Source organism: Streptopelia decaocto, assembly GCF_964273445.1.
Source record: "Streptopelia decaocto genome assembly, chromosome: 29".
Taxonomy (NCBI): domain Eukaryota; kingdom Metazoa; phylum Chordata; class Aves; order Columbiformes; family Columbidae; genus Streptopelia; species Streptopelia decaocto.
In genome coordinates, this window is record NC_138684.1 from 113,682 (window position 1) to 131,908 (window position 18,227).

Here is an 18,227-nt window from a genome sequence, read left to right on the forward strand (position 1 = left end):
ACCCCCATGTCCCCATATCCCAGGGCATGGAGCCACATGTCGGTCCCCAGGTCCATGAGATTTGGACACATCCTGACCCCGGTGTCCCCATTTCCAGGGTCAAGGTCACATCCCGACCCCAGTGTCCCCATCCCCAGGGGTCAAGGTCACATCCTGACCCCAGTGTCCCCATATTTTAGGATACAACACCATTGTGACCCTGATGTCCCCATTGCCAGGGGTCAAGGTCACATCCCGACCCCAGTGTCCCCATCCCCAGGGGTCAAGGTCACATCCTGACCCCAGTGTCCCCATATTTTAGGATACAACACCATTGTGACCCTGATGTCCCCATTGCCAGGGGTCAAGGTCACATCCTCACCCCAGTGTCCCCATTTCCAGGGTCAAGGTCACATCCTGACCCCACTGTCCCCATTTCCAGGGGTCAAGGTCACATCCCGACCCCAGTGTCCCCATTTCCAGGGGTCAAGGCCACATCCTGACCCCAGTGCCCCCATATTTTAGGACACAACCCCATTGTGACCCTGATGTCCCCATTTCCAGGGTCAAGGTCACATCCTGACCCCAGTGTCCCCATTTCCAAGGTCAAGGTCACATCCCGACCCCAGTGTCCCCTTATTTGAGGACAAGGCCACAGTGTGACCCCGGTGTCCCCATTTCCAAGGTCAAGGCCACATCCTGACCCCAGTGTCCCCATTTCCAGGGTTAATCCTGACCCCAGTGTCCCCATCCCCAGGGGTCAAGGTCACATCCTGACCCCAGTGTCCCCATCCCCAGGGGTCAAGGTCACATCCTGACCCCGGTGTCCCCATTTCCAAGGTCAAGGTCACATCCTGACCCCAGTGTCCCCATCCCCAGGGGTCAAGGTCACATCCCGACCCCAGTGTCCCCATTTCCAGGGGTCAAGGTCACATCCCGACCCCAGTGTCCCCTTATTTGAGGACAGGGCCACAGTGTGACCCCGGTGTCCCCATTTCCAAGGTCAAGGCCACATCCTGACCCCAGCATCCCCATATTTTAGGACACAACCCCATTGTGACCCTGATGTCCCCATTTCCAAGGTCAAGGTCACATCCCAACCCCAGTGTCCCCATTGCCAGGGGTCAAGGTCACATCCTGACCCCGTGTCCCCATTTCCAAGGTCAAGGTCACATCCCGACCCCAGTGTCCCCATATTTTAGGACACAACCCCATTGTGACCCTGATGTCCCCATTTCCAAGGTCAAGGTCACATCCTGACCTCAGTGTCCCCATTTCCAGGGTCAAGGCCACATCCTGACCCCAGTGTCCCCATTTCCAGGGGTCAAGGCCACATCCTGACCCCACTGTCCCCTTATTTGAGGACAGGGCCACATTGTGACCCCGGTGTCCCCGTTTCCAAGGTCAAGGTCACATCCTGACCCCAGTGTCCCCATTTCCAGGGTTAATCCTGACCCCAGTGTCCCCATCCCCAGGGGTCAAGGTCACATCCCGACCCCAGTGTCCCCATTTCCAGGGGTCAAGGTCACATCCCGAACCAGTGTCCCCTTATTTGAGGACAGGGCCACAGTGTGACCCCGGTGTCCCCATTTCCAAGGTCAAGGCCACATCCTGACCCCAGCATCCCCATATTTTAGGACACAACCCCATTGTGACCCTGATGTCCCCATTTCCAGGGGTCAAGGTCACATCCTGACCCCAGTGTCCCCATTTCCAGGGTCAAGGTCACATCCTGACCCCAGTATCCCCCATTTCCAGGGGTCCAGGTCACATCCCGGCCCCAGTGTCCCCATTTCCAAGGTCAAGGCCACATCCTGACCCCAGCATCCCCATATTTTAGGACACAACCCCATTGTGACCCTGATGTCCCCATTTCCAGGGTCAAGGTCACATCCTGACCCCAGTGTCCCCATCCCCAGGGGTCAAGGTCACATCCTGACCCCAGTGTCCCCATTTCCAAGGTCAAGGTCACATCCTGACCCCAGCATCCCCATATTTTAGGACATAACCCCATTGTGACCCTGATGTCCCCATTTCCAGGGGTCAAGGTCACATCCTGACCCCAGTGTCCCTATCTCCTGGGATAAGGTCACATCCCGGCCCCAGTGTCCCCTTATTGGAGTACAGGGCCACATTATGACCCCGGTGTCCCCATTGCCAGGGTCAAGGTCACATCCTCACCCCAGTGTCCCCATTTCCAAGGTCAAGGTCACATCCCGGCCCCAGTGTCCCCTTATTGGAGTACAGGGCCACGTTATGACCCCGGTGTCCCCATTTCCAGGGTCAAGGTCACATCCTGACCCTAGTGTCCCCATTTCCAGGGGTCAAGGTCACAACCCACCCCCCTGTTCCTTTAAACTTCACCTCAAACCACCCAAATTGTCCCCAAAACTGTGTCCCCGGGTACCAGAGACGCCCCCCGTGTCATTTCCAGAAGAATTTAATCCATCGTCCCATCTTCCCGGGTACAAGAATCACCAGAATGTGCCCCAAAAATCATCGGAAATGAAAAAAAAAAAAAAGGAGGAAAAAAATAAAATACGAACCGTTAAAATTCCTTCGGAAATGCGGAATTTGGGGGGTTTTCCAAAGAAAAGTGAACGTTCCTCATTTCTACACAAATCTAGAGCTTAAAAAAGTCGGGTCTATGGAACTAGACGAGGAGAAACGGGAAATCAAGAGATAAGGACGCGGAACTTGCGGGAAATTTCCGGGAAATTTCCAGGAAATTTCCGGGAATATTCTGGAAATTGCCCAGGAAATTTGCCTGGAAATTTCCCCATAATTTCCCAGGAATTTTCCAAGAATTTCCCTGAAACTTTCCAGAAATTTTCTAGGAATATTCTGGAAATTTCCCAGGAATTTCCCAGAAATTTTCTAGGAAGATTCTGGAAATTTCCCAGGATTTGGGGGGAATTTTCCTGGAAATTGCCCAGGAATTTTGTCTCATAATTTCCCAGAAATTTTCTAGGAATATTCTGGACATTTCCCAGGAAATTTGGGGGAATTTTTCTGGAAATTTCCCAGGAATTATATAAGAATTTCCCAAGAATTTTTCTGGAAATTTCCCGGAAATTTCCCCAAAATTTTTTAGGAATTTTCCCAGGAATTTTCTAGAAATTTTTCCAGGAACTTCCCGAGAACTTCCTGTGAATTTCCCAGGAACTCCCCAGAAATTTTCTAGGAATATTCTGGAAATTTCCCAGAAATTTTTGGGGAATTTTTCTGGAAATTTCCCAGGAATTATCTAGGAATTTCCCAGGAATTTTTCTGGAAATTTCCTGGGAATTTCCCCAAATTTTTTTAGGAATTTTCCCAGGAACTTCCTGGAAATTTCCCCAAAATTTTTTAGGCATTTTCCCAGGAACTTCCTGGAAATTTCCCCCAATTTTTTTAGGCATTTTCCCAGGAACTTCCTGGAAATTTCCCCCAATTTTTTTAGGCATTTTCCCAGGAATTTTCTAGAAATTTTTCCAGGAATTTTCTGGGAACTTCCCGCAAACTTCCTGTGAATTTCCCAGCAATTTTCGCGGAATTTCCCAGGAATTTCCCGGAAATCTCCCAGAAATTTTTTTTAGGAACTTTCTAGAAATTTTCCAAGACCTTCCCACCAATTTCCCGGAAATTTCCCAGGAACTTCCCGGAAATTTCCTAGGAACTTCCCGGTAATTTCCTAGGAACTTCCCGGAAATTTCCCAGAAATTTCCTAGGAACTTCCCGGCAATTTCCCAGGAACTTCCCTCTTTCGGTGCGGGAAAAGGGGATTTTGGGCAACATGCAACCCCGGAACCGAGCGATTCCGACACCTACGCCGAGACTAAATCCCATCGTCGCCTATGGAAAGAAAACCAACCGAAAAAACAATCGAATATACATTAATCTACGGGTCATATACAAAATCCACAGAGTTGTCCCCGGCGGTTTCGCCCCCGTCGCCGCCGCTGAAGGCGACACCGTTTGTTCTTTGGGTTCCAAAAACGGGGTGCGAGGAGCGAGCCCCGGTGGGATCCGTGTAGTGCTGGGGATCCCCCCCCCCCCCCCCATAGCCAAATTTGGGGTAAAAAGGGGGCGAAACGCAGCGATTTGCGCCCCCTTTTCCCCCCCCAAACGCAAGGAAGGGCAGGGAGGAGGTTTCGGCGGCGCCGTTACTGAGCTTCGGCGAGGGGGGGGGGCGGCTCGGGCGCCGGGGGAGCTTCGCCCCCCCCGAGTAATGGATCCGTTTTGGCAAAATTCATTTCGAGGATGTGGTGCTGGAGGTGCCGGACCCACTGCTCCTGGATGGACAAGGGGCCCTGGAATTCCATCTCGCAAAACCTGCGGATAAAACCGGTTTTAGCGCCGCGATGGCCGCGGTTTAAACCACGGGGGGGTGCGGAATCGGGGGGGTGTTGTTCCCTACCTGCACTTGAGGGTGTAGATGTTCCCCACGAACTTGACCAGGGAGGTTTGGGGGGGTCGCGGGACCAGGGAGGGGACGGGGCGCACGCGGGGAGGGGGCGGCCGCCGCGGCTCCTCCAGCTTGGGGGGGAATTCGGCGCCGTCCTTGTCGCGGCGCAGGGGGGGGTCCAGGGAACGGGGCTGGCGCCGCTCGAACTCTGCGGGGGGGAGATGGGGGGGTCAGATGGGGGTGGGGGGTTTCATTGGGGTGGGGGGTTTCATTGGGGTGGGGGGATTAGATTGGGGGGGGTTAGATTGGGGGGGGTTAGATTGGGGGGGGGGGGTGTAATTGGGGTGAGGGGTTTAATTGGGGTGAAGGGTTAGATTAGGGTGGGGGGTTTAATTGGGGCTGGAGGTTTAGAGATGGGAGTGGGGGGTTTAATTGGGGTGAGGGGTTAGATTGGGGTGGGGTTAGATTGGGGTGGGGGGTTTATTTGGGGTTGGGGGTTTTAGATGGGGGTGGGGGGTTTAGATTGGGGTGGGGGGTCAGATTGGGGTGGGGGGTCAGATTGGGGTGGGGGGTCAGATTGGGGCTGGGGGTTTAGATTGGGGTGGGGGGTTTAATTGGGGTTGGGGGTTTAGATGGGGGTAGGGGGTTTAATTGGGGTGGGGGGTTAGATTGAGGTGGGTGGATTAGATTGGGGGGGGTTAGATTGGGGGGGGTTAGATTGGGGTGGGGGGTTTAATTGGGGTGAGGGGTTAGATTGGGGTGGAGAGGTTTAATTGGGGTGGGGGGTTTGATTGGGGTGGGGGGTTTGATTGGGGTGGGGGGTTAGATTGGGGTGGAGGGGTTTAACTGGGGTGAGCGGGTTTAGATTGGGGTGGGGGGGTTTAGATTGGGGTGGGGGGGTTTAGATTGGGGTGGGGGGTTTAGATTGGGGTGGGGGGTTTAGATTGGGGTGGGGGGTTTAATTGGGGTGAGGGATTAGATTGGGGTGGGGGATTAGATTGGGGTGGGGGGTTTATTTGGGGTTGGGGGCTTAGATGGGGTTGGGGGGTTTAGATTGGGGTGGGGGGTTTAATTGGGGGGGGGGGGGAGGCTGGATTGGGTTGAGGGGTTTAATTGGGGTGGGGGAATTTAGATTGGGGTGGGGGTTTGATTGGGGCAGGGGGTTTAATTGGGGTTGGGGGGTGTAATTGGGGTGAGGGGTTTAATTGGGGTGAAGGGTTAGATTAGGGTGGGGAGTTAGATTGGGGTGGGGGGTTTAATTGGGGCTGGGGGTTTAGAGATGGGGGTGGGGGGTTAGATTGGGGTGGGGGGTTTAGATTGGGGTGAGGGGGTTTAGATGGGGGTGGGGGGTTTAGATGGGGGTGGGGGGATTAGATGGGGGTGGGGGGATTAGATTGGGGGGGGTTAGATTGGGGTGGGGGGTTTAATTGGAGTGGGGGGTTAGATCAGGTTGGGGGATTTAATTGGGGGGGAGGGGCTAGATTGGGTTGAGGGGTTTAATTGGGACTGGGGGTTTAGATTGGGGTGGAGGGGTTAGATTGAGGTGGGGGGATTAGATTGGGGGGTTTAGATTGGGGCGGGGGGTTTAATTGGGGTGAGGGGTTAGATTAGGGTGGGGGGTTTAATTGGGGTGGGGGGTTTAGATGGGGGTGGAGGGGTTAGATTGAGGTGGGGGGATTAGATTGGGGTGGGGGGTTTAATTGGGGTCGGGGGTTTAATTGGGGTTGGGGGTTTAGATTGGGGTGGAGGGGTTAGATTGGGGTGGGGGGTTTAATTGGGGCTGGAGGTTTAGATTAGGGTGGGGGGTTTAATTGGGGTGGGGGGTTAGATCAGGTTGGGGGGTTTAATTAGGGTAGGGGGGGCTAGATTGGGTTGAGGGGTTTAATTAGGGTGGGGGGTGTAGATTGGGGTGAAGGGGTGTAGATTGGGGTGAAGGGGTTTAGATTGGGGTGGGGGGTTTAGATTGGGGTGGGGGGATTAGATTGGGGTGAGGGGGTTTAGACCGGGCTGGGGGGGGGTTAGATCAGGTTGGGAGGGCTTTAGACCAGGGTGAGGAGGTTTAGACCGGGCTTGGGGGGCAGTTAGACCAGGTTGGGGGAGTTTAGACCAGGGTGAGGGGGTTTAGGCTGGGCTTGGGGGCTTTAGACCAGGCTGGGAGGACTTAGACAGGGGTGTGGGGGTTTAGATGGGGCTGGGGGGGTTTAGACCAGGGTGAGGGTGTTTAGATGAGGATGAGAGGGTTTAGACCGGGCTTGAGGGGGGGTTAGACCAGGCTGGGGGAGTTTAGACCAGGGTGAGGGGATTTAGACTGGGCTTGGCAGCTTTAGACCGGGCTGGGAGGGCTTAGACAGGGGTGTGGGGGTTTAGATGGGGCTGGGGGGGTTTGGACCAGGGTGAGGGTGTTTAGACGAGGATGAGGGGGTTTAGACCAGGCTGGGGGGTGGTTTAGACCAGGCTGGGGGGTGGTTTAGACCAGGCTGGGGGGTGGTTTAGACCAGGCTGGGGGGTGGTTTAGACCAGGCTGGGGGGTGGTTTAGACCAGGCTGAGAGGTTTTAGACCAGGGTGAGAGGTTTTAGACCAGGGTGAGAGGTTTTAGACCAGGCTGGGGGGTGTTTTAGACCAGGCTGGGGGGTGTTTTAGACCAGGCTGGGGGGCTTTAGACCAGGCTGGGGGGGCTTAGACAGGGGTGTGGGGGTTTAGATGGGGCTGGGGGGGTTTAGACCAGGGTGAGGGTGTTTAGACCAGGGCGAGGGGGGTTTAAACCAGGCTGGGGGGTGGTTTAGACCAGGCTGGGGGGTGGTTTAGACCAGGCTGGGGGGTGGTTTAGACCAGGGTGAGGGGGTTTAGACCAGGCTGGGGGGTGGTTTAGACCAGGGTGAGGGGGTTTAGACCAGGCTGGGGAGGCTTAGACCAGGCTGGGGAGGTTTAGACCACACTGGGGTGCTTTAGTTCCCCCCAACTCACTGCTGATGTTGGATCGCTGATGCTCCTCCAGCTTGACCAGCGACAGAGGGGACGTGACCAGTGGCCTCTCGGCGCCGCTCCCCCCGTCCAGCAGCTTCCCGGCGTCGCCGTGCGCCAAATCTCCCGGCAACCCCTTCCCCAGCAGCGCCACGGCGCCGCCCTGGAGCCCCAGCGGCACCCGGCGAGCGCCGCCGGCGTGCGCCGAGTTACGGAACTTCTTGGTGAAGGGTCGACCGCCCTGGATGTAACTCCGGTAGGCGCCGGCTTTTTGCGGGCGGTGCCGGATCCACTCGCTCAGCGTCTCGATGGGGGAACCGTTGACGCACCACTCGGTGACGCCGAATTGCCGGAGGTGGGCCCGCGCGTGGCTGGCCAGGGCTTTGCGGTTCTCGAAGTAGAGGCCGCAGAGTTCGCAACAGGCTTCGGTGGCTGCGGGGGGACAAAAATACATGGGGGTGAGCGGGGAGGACCCCCCAGCCCGGTCTAAACCCCCCCACGCTGGTCTAAGCCCTCCCAGCCTGGTCTAAACCCCCCTCACCCTGGTCTAAACACCCTCACCTTGGTCTAAACCCCCCCAGCCCCGTCTAAACCCCCACACCCCTGTCTAAGCCCCCCCCAGCCTGGTCTAAACACCCTCACCTTGGTCTAAACACCCCCAGTCCCGTCTAAACCCCCACACCCCTGTCTGAGCACCTCCAGCCTGGCCTAAGCCCCCCCAGCCTGGTCTAAACACCCTCACCTTGGTCTAAACCCCCCCAGCCCCGTCTAAACCCCCACACCCCTGTCTAAGCCCTCCCAGCCCAGTCTAAACCCCCCCAAGCCCAGTCTAAACCCCCCCAGCCCGGTCTAAACCCCCCCACGCTGGTCTAAACACCCTCACCTTGGTCTAAACACCCCCAGTCCCGTCTAAACCCCCACACCCCTGTCTAAGCACCTCCAGCCTGGCCTAAGCCCCCCCAGCCTGGTCTAAACACCCTCACCTTGGTCTAAACACCCCCAGTCCCGTCTAAACCCCCACACCCCTGTCTAAGCCCCCCCATCCTGGTCTAAGCCCCCCCATCCTGGTCTAAGCCCCCCCAGCCTGGTCTAAGCCCCCCCAGCCTGGTCTAAGCCCCCCCAGCCTGGTCTAAACACCCTCGCTTTGGTCTAAACCCTCCCAGCCCCGTCTAAACCTCCACACCCCTGTCTAAGCCCCCCCCAGCCTGGTCTAAGCCCCCCCCAGCCTGGTCTAAGCCCCCCCCCAGCCTGGTCTAAGCCCCCCCAGCCTGGTCTAAAGCCCCCCAGCCTGGTCTAAACCCCCACACCCCTGTCTAAGCCCCCCCAGCCTGGTCTAAAGCCCCCCCACCCCTGTCTAAGCCCCCCCACCCCTGTCTAAGCCCCCCCACCCCTGTCTAAGCCCCCCCAGCCTGGTCTAAACCCCCACACCCCTGTCTAAGCCCCCCCAGCCTGGTCTAAACCCCCACACCCCTGTCTAAGCCCCCTCAGCCTGGTCTAAGCCCCCCTCAGCCTGGTCTAAAGCCCCCCCAGCCTGGTCTAAGCCCCCCCAGCCTGGTCTAAAGCCCCCCCAGCCTGGTCTAAACCACCCCCCAGCCTGGTCTAAAGCCCCCCCAGCCTGGTCTAAAGCCCCCCCAGCCTGGTCCCCCACTCACACGTGTGCGCGTGTTTCTCGTGGGCGGCCTTGGCCTTGAAGGGCAGCTCGCTCTGGATGAACGTCTTGTGCTTCACGTCGCCGGGAGGTCCCAACCGATCGTCCGGCAGCGGCCGTTTGGCCGATAACGGCGTCAGGAAGCCGCCCGTCGCTTTGGCGCTCAACGGCATCAACGTGATGTCCCGGCCGAGCGAGGCGGCGCCGGGACCCGGTTTGCCCGGTCGCCCGCTTAGGGTGGGTAAACCGAGACCCTGCAGGAGTTTGCCGGGGGATTTGGGCTCCGGTCCGTCATCCCCGATGGATTTCGGGGGTTCGATGGTGGTGGGGTGCGGTTCTTTCTTGATAACGCACGGTTTGGTTTTCTTTTTGAGGATCTCGCGCAGGGTGTCGATGGGGGAGCCGTTGACCGACCACTCGGTCACCCCCATCTGGCGCAGGTGGGAGCGCGCGTGGCTTGACAAACCTTTGCGGTTCTCGAAGTATTCGCCGCAGAACTCGCAGCGGATGTCGCGCACCGGGTCGGCTCGGGAGGCTGCGGGGAGAAAACGGCGGCTTTGACGCCCCCCTGGGTGCTCAAAACCCCCAAAACCGCGACCCGTGGGTGATGATGAGGCTCCTCGAGACCCCGGTGAGCCCGTTGTGGGGCAAAACCATGAGCCATGGAAGCCAACACAGGTCCCCCCAGCCCCCTGTGTCCCCATCCCAGTGCAAAACCATGACCCACAGATGATGATGTGGCTCCCCAAGACCCCCGTGTCCCCATCCCAGTGCAAAACCACAACCCACAGATGATGATGTGACTCCCCAAGACCCCCGTGTCCCCATCCTGGTGCAAAACCACGACCCACGGATGATGATGTGGCTCCCCAAGACCCCCATGTCCCCATCACGGTGCAAAACCACGACCCATAGAAGACAATGTAGCTCCCCCAGACCCCTGTTTCTCCATCCCGGTGCAAAACCACGACCCATAGAAGATGATGTGGCTCCCCCAGCCCCCCGTGTCCCCATCCCGGTACAAAACCACGACCCATAGAAGACGATGTGACTCCCCCAGACCCCCATGTCCCCATCCCAGTGCAAAACCACAACCCACAGATGATGATGTGACTCCCCAAGACCCCCGTGTCCCCATCCCGGTGCAAAACCACGACCCATAGATGATGATGTGACTCCCCCAGCCCCCCGTGTCCCCATCCTGGTGTAAAACCACAAGCCATGGAAGCCAACACAGCCCCCCCAAACCCCCGTGTCCCCATCCTGGTGTAAAACCACGACCCATAGAAGACGATGTCGCTCCCCCAGATCCCTGTGTCTTCATCCCAGTGTGAAACCACGACCCACAGACGATGATGTGGCTCCCCCAGCCCCCCGTGTCTCCATCCCCATGCAAACCACGACCCATAGAATCCAACACAGCCCCCTCAGACCCCCATGTCCCCATCCCAGTGCAAAACCACGACCCATGGAAGCCAACACAGCTCCCCCAGCCCCCCATGTCCCCATCCCGGTGCAAAACCACGACCCACAGACGATGATGTGGCTCCCCAAGACCCCCGTGTCCCCATCCCGGTGCAAAACCACGACCCATAGAAGACGATGTGGCTCCCCCAGCCCCCTGTGTCCCCATCCCAGTGCAAAACCATGACCCACGGATACTGATGCAGCTCCCCCAGACCCCCGTGTCCCCATGCCGGTGCAAAACCACAACCCACAGATGATGATGTGACTCCCCAAGACCCCCGTGTCCCCATCCCAGTGCAAAACCACGACCCACAGATGATGATGTGGCTCCCCAAGACCCCCGTGTTCCCACTGTGGTACAAACCATGACCCATGGAAGCCAACACAGGTCGCCCCAGCCCCCCGTGTCCCCATCCCAGTGCAAAACCACGACCCATAGAAGACAATGTGGCTCCCCCAGACCCCTGTGTCTCCATCCCGGTGCAAAACCATGAGCCATGGAATCCAACACAGCTCCCCCAGGCCCCCGTGTCCCCATCCCAGTGCAAAACCACGACCCACAGATAATGATGTGGCTCCCCCAGCCCCCCGTGTCCCCATCCCGGTGCAAAACCACAACCTATGGAAGCCAACACAGCTCCCTCACACCCCTGTGTCCCCATCCCGGTGCAAAACCACGACCCACAGATGACGATGTGACTCCCCAAGACCCCCATGTCCCCATCCCAGTGCAAAACCACGACCCACAGATGATGATGTGGCTCCCCAAGACCCCCGTCTTCCCACTGTGGTACAAACCATGACCCATGGAAGGCAACACAGGTCGCCCCAGCGCCCCGTGTCCCCATCCTGGTGCAAAACCACGACCCATAGAAGACGATGTGACTCCCCCAGACCCCCATGTTCCCATCCCAGTGCAAAACCACGACCCACGGATGCCGATGCAGCTCCCCCAGCCCGCCGTGTCCCCATCTCGGTGCAAATCCACAACCCACAGATGATGATGTGGCTCCCCAAGACCCCTGTGTCTCCATCCCGGTGCAAAACCACGACCCACAGATGATGATGTGACCCTCTCAGACCCCCGTGTCCCCATCCTGGTGCAAAACCACGACCCATAGAAGATGATGTGACTCCCCCAGCCCCCGTGTCCCCATCCTGGTGTAAAACCACAAGCCATGGAAGCCAACACAGCTCCCCCAAACCCCCGTGTCCCCATCCTGGTGTAAAACCACGACCCATAGAAGACGATGTCGCTCCCCCAGATCCCTGTGTCTTCATCCCAGTGTGAAACCACGACCCACAGACGATGATGTGGCTCCCCCAGCCCCCCGTGTCTCCATCCCCATGCAAACCACGACCCATAGAATCCAACACAGCCCCCTCAGACCCCCATGTCCCCATCCCAGTGCAAAACCACGACCCATGGAAGCCAACACAGCTCCCCCAGCCCCCCATGTCCCCATCCCGGTGCAAAACCACGACCCACAGACGATGATGTGGCTCCCCAAGACCCCCGTGTCCCCATCCTGGTGCAAAACCATCACCCATAGAAGACGATGCGGCTCCCCCAGACCCCCGTGTCCCCATCCCAGTGCAAAACCACGACCCACAGATGATGATGTGACTCCCCAAGACCCCCATGTCCCCATCCCAGTGCAAAACCACGACCCACAGATGATGATGTGGCTCCCCAAGTCCCCCGTCTTCCCACTGTGGTACAAACCATGACCCATGGAAGCCAACACAGGTCGCCCCAGCCCCCCGTGTCCCCATCCCAGTGCAAAACCACGACCCACAGATGATGATGTGGCTCCCCAAGACCCCCGTGTCCCCATCCCAGTGCAAAACCACGACCCACGGATGATGATGTGGCTCCCCAAGACCCCCATGTCCCCATCCTGGTGCAAAACCATCACCCATAGAAGACGATGCGGCTCCCCCAGACCCCCGTGTCCCCATCCCAGTGCAAAACCACGACCCACAGATGACGATGTGACTCCCCAAGACCCCCATGTCCCCATCCCAGTGCAAAACCACGACCCACAGATGATGATGTGGCTCCCCAAGTCCCCCGTCTTCCCACTGTGGTACAAACCATGACCCATGGAAGCCAACACAGGTCGCCCCAGCGCCCCGTGTCCCCATCCCGGTGCAAAACCATGACCCACAGATGATGATGTGGCTCCCCAAGACCCCCGTGTTCCCACTGTGGTACAAACCACGACCCATGGAAGCCAACACAGTTCCCCCCAGACCGCCATGTCCCCATCACGGTGCAAAACCACGACCCATAGAAGATCATGCGGCTCCCCCAGGCCCCCGTGTCCCCATCCCAGTGCAAAACCACGACCCACGGATGCCAATGCAGCTCCCCCAGTCCCCCGTGTCCCCATCTCGGTGCAAAACCACGACCCATAGAAGACGATGCAGCTCCCCCAGACCCCTGTGTCTCCATCCCAGTGCAAAACCACGACCCACGGATGATGATGTGACCCTCTCAGACCCCCGTGTCCCCATCCTGGTACAAAACCATCACCCATAGAAGATGATGCGGCTCCCCCAGCCCCCTGTGTCCCCATCCCAGCGCCACCCAGCGACTCACAGAGGTTGAGGGGCGACATGTCGTCCCGGGGGGCCCAGGCGGGGTCCGAGGGGTGCAGCTCCCCGTGGAGTCCTCCCGCCAGCATCTCCCGCTTGATTTCCATCCGCAGCTGATCTTGTTTGAGTTTCTTCTGCAAGGAGGGAGGAGAAAGGCCTGGAAACATCTTGCGGGCGGTGGGAGGTGGGGACGAGGTAGGAGAAGCCCCCACGGGGCTACCGGGTGGCTGGACCTTCTTGCCGAGGGCGGGGATGTGAATGTCGCCGGCGCCGCGCGGTTCCAAAGGTCCCAGGAGGGTCTTGGCCATGGATTTGGGAGCGGGGGGGTTGTGTTGGGTGCGGCGTTTGAGGATCTCGCGCAGGGTGTCGATGGGGGAGCCGTTGACGTACCACTCGGTCACCCCCATCTGGCGCAGGTGGGAGCGCGCGTGGCTCGACAAACCTTTGCGGTTCTCGAAGTATTCGCCGCAGAACTCGCAGCGGATGTCGCGCACCGGCTCCGACCCCGAGGCTGCGGAGAGAGGGGGAGAACAGAGAGATTGGTGGCGGTCGGACAGACGGACGATTTGGACGAGGGAATTGAGTGTACTAACAGCAAGTTTGCTGATGACATTAAGCTGGGAGGAGTGGCTGACACGCCAGAAGGCTGTGCTGCCATCAGAGACCTGGACAGGCTGGAGAGTTGGGCGGGGAATAACCTGATGGAATTTAACAAGGGCAAGTGTAGAGTGTTGATCTGGGCAGGAACAACCCCAGGTTCCAGTATAGGTTGGGAAATTACATATTAGAGAGCAGCGGAGGGGAAAGGGAGCTGGGGGTGCTGGGGACAGCAGGGAGACCATGAGCCAGCACTGGGCCCTTGTGGCCAGGAAGCCAATGGGACCTGGGGGGGATTAGAAGGGGGTGGTCAGTAGGTCAGACAGGTTCTCCTGCCCTTCTACTCTGCCCTTTAGTTCAGATATTATCAAGATATACTTGGGGAACATATATGTGTATATATAACATATGCAGCCATAGCACCCTGAGACCGCCCCATCTCGTCTGATGTGGGAAGCTAAGCAGGGTCGGGCCCGGTAGGTACTTGGATGGGAGACCACTGGAAGACCAATGGTACCTGGGGGGGATTAGAAGGGGGTGGTCAGTAGGTCAGAGAGGTTCTCCTGTCGTTCTGCTCTGCCTTTTAGTTCACATATTATCAGGATATACTTGGGGAACACATATATATACATATATATAATATATACAGGCACAGCACCCTGAGAACGCCCCATCCCGTCTGATGTGGGAAGCTAAGCAGGGTCGGGCCCGGTCAGTGCTTGGATGGGAGACCAGCTGGGAACAGCGGGTGCTGTGGCTGAGCCAGCACTGGGCCCTTGTGGCCAGGAAGCCAATGGGACCTGGGGGAGATTAGAAGCGGGGGTCAGTAGGTCAGAGAGGTTCTCCTGCCCCTCTGCTCTGCCCTGGGGAGGCCACATCTGGAATAGTGTGTCACATCTGGAATATTGTGTCCCATCTGGAATAGTGTGTCCAGCTGTGGCCCCTCAGTTCCAGCAGGACAGGGAACTGCTGGAGAGGGTCCAGCGTAGGGCAACGAAGATGCTGAAGGGAGTGGAGCATCTCCCGTATGAAGAAAGGCTGAGGGAGCTGGGGCTCGTTAGTTTGGAGAAGAGGAGACTGAGGGGTGACCTTATTAATGTTTATAAATATATAAAGGGTGAGTGCCATGAGGATGGAGCCAGGCTCTTCTGGGTGGCAACCAATGATAGGACAAGGGGTAATGGGATCAAGCTGGAACACAAGAGGTTCCACTTAAATTTGAGAAGAAACTTCTCAGTAAGGGTGATGGAGCATTGGAACAGGCTGCCCAGGGGGTGTGGAGTCTCCTTCTGTGCAGACATTCCAACCCCTGGACATGTTCCTGTGCGACCTCACCTGGGTGTTCCTGCTCCATGGGGGGATTGCACTGGATGAGCTTTTGGGGTCCCTTCCAATCCCAAACATACTGTGATACTGTGATACTGTGACACGGCCGGAGCCGGTCGCTGGAGGCGCGGATGAGGAAGACGACGCGGGAAGGGGTTTCACCACCAAAAATAAGGCGCGACCTGAACCAGCGGCACTGGGTGGGAAGGGGAAACTGAGGCACGACCCCACTGGGACTGGAAAACCCCACCCGTGCGGCAAGGGGGCCTCGGCGGGGTGATTTGGGGGATGTTGGCGCAGGTGGGACGTGTCCAGGTGATCCCAGCGCCGCGTGGCGGCCCTGACGGTGACAGAAGCGAGCGGGGCGGCCTGAGCGAGGATTTCCAAGCAAATCGGGTTTTGGGCGCTGCCGGAGTGGCCGTGGGAAGGGATACGGAGCGGGAGCGGCGGCACCGCGGCAGCCGGCACGGCCGCGGCTTCCTGGTTGGTGAAGGGGAAAGGGGAGATCGGGCAGATGCTCGTGCTGCGGTTTGGGATCCGTCGGCTGGTTCCTCGTGCTGTGGTTTGGGATCTATTGGCCAGATCCTCGTGCTGTGGTTTGGGATCTGTCGGTCAGATCCTTGAGCCGCGGTTTGGGGTCTGTCGGTCAGATCCTTGAGCCGCGGTTTGGGATCTGTCGGTCAGATCCTTGAGCCGCGGTTTGGGATCTATCGGCCAGATCCTTGAGCCGCGGTTTGGGATCTGTCGGTCAGATCCTTGAGCCGCGGTTTGGGATCTGTCGGTCAGATCCTTGAGCCGCGGTTTGGGATCTGTCGGTCAGATCCTTGAGCCGCGGTTTGGGGGTCTGTCGGTCAGATCCTTGAGCCGCGGTTTGGGATCTGTCAGCCAGATCCTCATGCTGTGGTTTGGGATCTGTCGGTCAGATCCTTGAGCCGCGGTCTGGGATCTGTCGGTCAGATCCTTGAGCCGCGGTTTGGGATCTGTCGGCCAGATCCTTGAGCCGCGGTTTGGGATCTGTCGGCCAGATCCTTGAGCCGCGGTTTGGGATCTGTCAGTCAGATCCTTGAGCCGCGGTTTGGGATCTGTCGGTCAGATCCTTGAGCCGCGGTTTGGGATCTGTCGGTCAGATCCTTGAGCAGCGTTTTGGGATCTGTCAGCCAGATCCTCATGCTGTGGTTTGGGATCTGTCGGTCAGATCCTTGAGCCACGGTTTGGGATCTGTCAGCCAGATCCTTGAGCCACGGTTTGGGGTCTGTCGGTCAGATCCTTGAGCCGCGGTTTGGGATCTGTCGGTCAGATCCTTGAGCCGCGGTTTGGGATCTGTCGGTCAGATCCTTGAGCCGCGGTTTGGGATCTGTCGGTCAGATCCTTGAGCCGCGGTTTGGGGTCTGTCGGTCAGATCCTTGAGCCACGGTTTGGGATCTGTTGGCCAGTTCCTCATGCTGTGGTTTGGGATCTGTCGGTCAGATCCTTGAGCCGCGGTTTGGGGGTCTGTCGGTCAGATCCTTGAGCCGCGGTTTGGGATCTGTTGGCCGGTTCCTCATGCTGTGGTTTGGGATCTGTCGGTCAGATCCTTGAGCCGCGGTTTGGGATCTGTCGGTCAGATCCTTGAGCCGCGGTTTGGGATCTATCGGCCAGATCCTTGAGCCGCGGTTTGGGATCTGTTGGCCGGTTCCTCATGCTGTGGTTTGGGATCTGTCGGTCAGATCCTTGAGCCGCGGTTTGGGGTCTGTCGGTCAGATCCTTGAGCCGCGGTCTGGGATCTGTCGGTCAGATCCTTGAGCCGCGGTTTGGGATCTGTCGGCCAGATCCTTGAGCCGCGGTTTGGGATCTGTCGGCCAGATCCTTGAGCCGCGGTTTGGGATCTGTCGGTCAGATCCTTGAGCCGCGGTTTGGGGTCTGTCGGTCAGATCCTTGAGCCGCGGTTTGGGGTCTGTCGGTCAGATCCTTGAGCTGTGGTTTGGGATCCATTGGCTGGTTCCTTGTGCTGTGGTTTGGGATCTGTCGGCCGGTTCCTTGTGCCACGGTTTGGGATCCATCAGCCGGTTCCTCATGCCGCGGTTTGGGATCTGTCGGCCAGATCCTTGAGCCGCGGTTTGGGATCCATTGGCCAGACCCTCGTGCCGCTGTTTGGGATTTGTCAGCTGGTTCATCGTGCTGCGGTTTGGGATCCACCAGATCCTCGTGCCGCAGTTTGTGATCTGTTGGCCACCCATCTGCTCCTCCAGCTTCATTAGCAGGCAGCTTAACGACGAGTAACCGCGGCAGCGGCTCCGAGATGAGCACAAAGTGTTTTCTTAACCCTGCTCCCATCATTTAAAGAGCTGTGAGGACACCCCGGAGCCGAACGCAGCGTCTCCCTTCTCCGGTGATGAACCGGCACCGGTTTTACCACCCCGGCATTTTCCAGCTTGGGAAGACTGAACCAGCGGCGATTTCACCGCCTGATGGCTCCAAAACCCTCGCGGGGGACAGAAAACCCCCGGTGGTGACACAATAAGCCACCGATGGAGCTTGGGGACGACAAGGGACGCGGTGGGGACGGCGTCGGGGTCCCCATGGCTGCGATGGGGCCGTTTCGGTGCGGAGGGAAGGGGGAAGAGACACAAAGGGCTCAGGGGGGTGGAAAATCAGTGAAACGCGACGGGGCGGCGCGTGTTCCCCCCGTTACCGAACGCCACGAGAAGCCACCGAAGGGTAAATAGCAAAAACTCACTTAAATTGAGGGGTCCTTCCTCATCCTGCGGCCACTGCGCCTTCGGGGAGCTCTGTAAAGGGCTCAACGGCAGCTTGGAGCTTTTCTCCTCGAGGTTTTTAGGCGACGGGGACCCCGAAAGAGCCGCCGGCACCTTCTTGAGACCAGGAGAAGCCGGGCGGGCGAGGGTTTTGGCGAAGCCGGGCGGGGATTTAATGGCTTTGTTGAGGGGAGCGTCGGGCGGGCGCTCGGCGAGCGGCAGCAGCGGCGGGCGGGCGGCGGAGGCGTCTTTGGGGGGTTTTTTGGTGAGCGGGGGGGCGGCGGGAGCAGCACTGTTGGGTTTGTGCTTCATGAGCTCGTAGAGGAGGTCGATGGGGGCGCCGCTGCTCTCGGATTCGGCGACGCCGAGCTGGCGAAGGTGGGAGCGAGCGTGGCTGGACAGGCCCTTGCGCGTCTCGAAGCAGGCGCCGCACACCTCGCACGTCGTCAGGCTCTGGGCTGCGGGGGGCGAAGGGTAAAGGGTTAGGAAGGAGAAATGGGGGTTTTCGAAGGGAAAATGTGATGG

At 58.4% G+C, this 18,227-nt stretch overlaps 1 protein-coding gene across 3 annotated transcripts in view; it reads right to left on the reverse strand.

The window, feature by feature from the left end:
• Nucleotides 1–2,403: 2,403 nt before the first annotated feature.
• WIZ (WIZ zinc finger) overlaps nucleotides 2,404–18,227 on the reverse strand; it is a 64,587-nt gene continuing 48,763 nt past the window's right edge. For 2 of the 3 annotated variants that reach the window (XM_082073976.1, XM_082073975.1), the window contains exons 7-12: nucleotides 17,684–18,160; nucleotides 13,049–13,555; nucleotides 8,981–9,511; nucleotides 7,332–7,760; nucleotides 4,379–4,574; nucleotides 2,404–4,293 (exon numbers count right to left, since the gene is read on the reverse strand). In XM_082073976.1, coding sequence (XP_081930102.1) covers nucleotides 4,125–4,293; nucleotides 4,379–4,574; nucleotides 7,332–7,760; nucleotides 8,981–9,511; nucleotides 13,049–13,555; nucleotides 17,684–18,160 — 2,309 coding nt within the window. In that variant the 3' untranslated portion in view covers nucleotides 2,404–4,124. The remainder of the gene's footprint in view (nucleotides 4,294–4,378; nucleotides 4,575–7,331; nucleotides 7,761–8,980; nucleotides 9,512–13,048; nucleotides 13,556–17,683; nucleotides 18,161–18,227) is intronic. The other variant, XM_082073977.1, reaches the window with a different exon arrangement.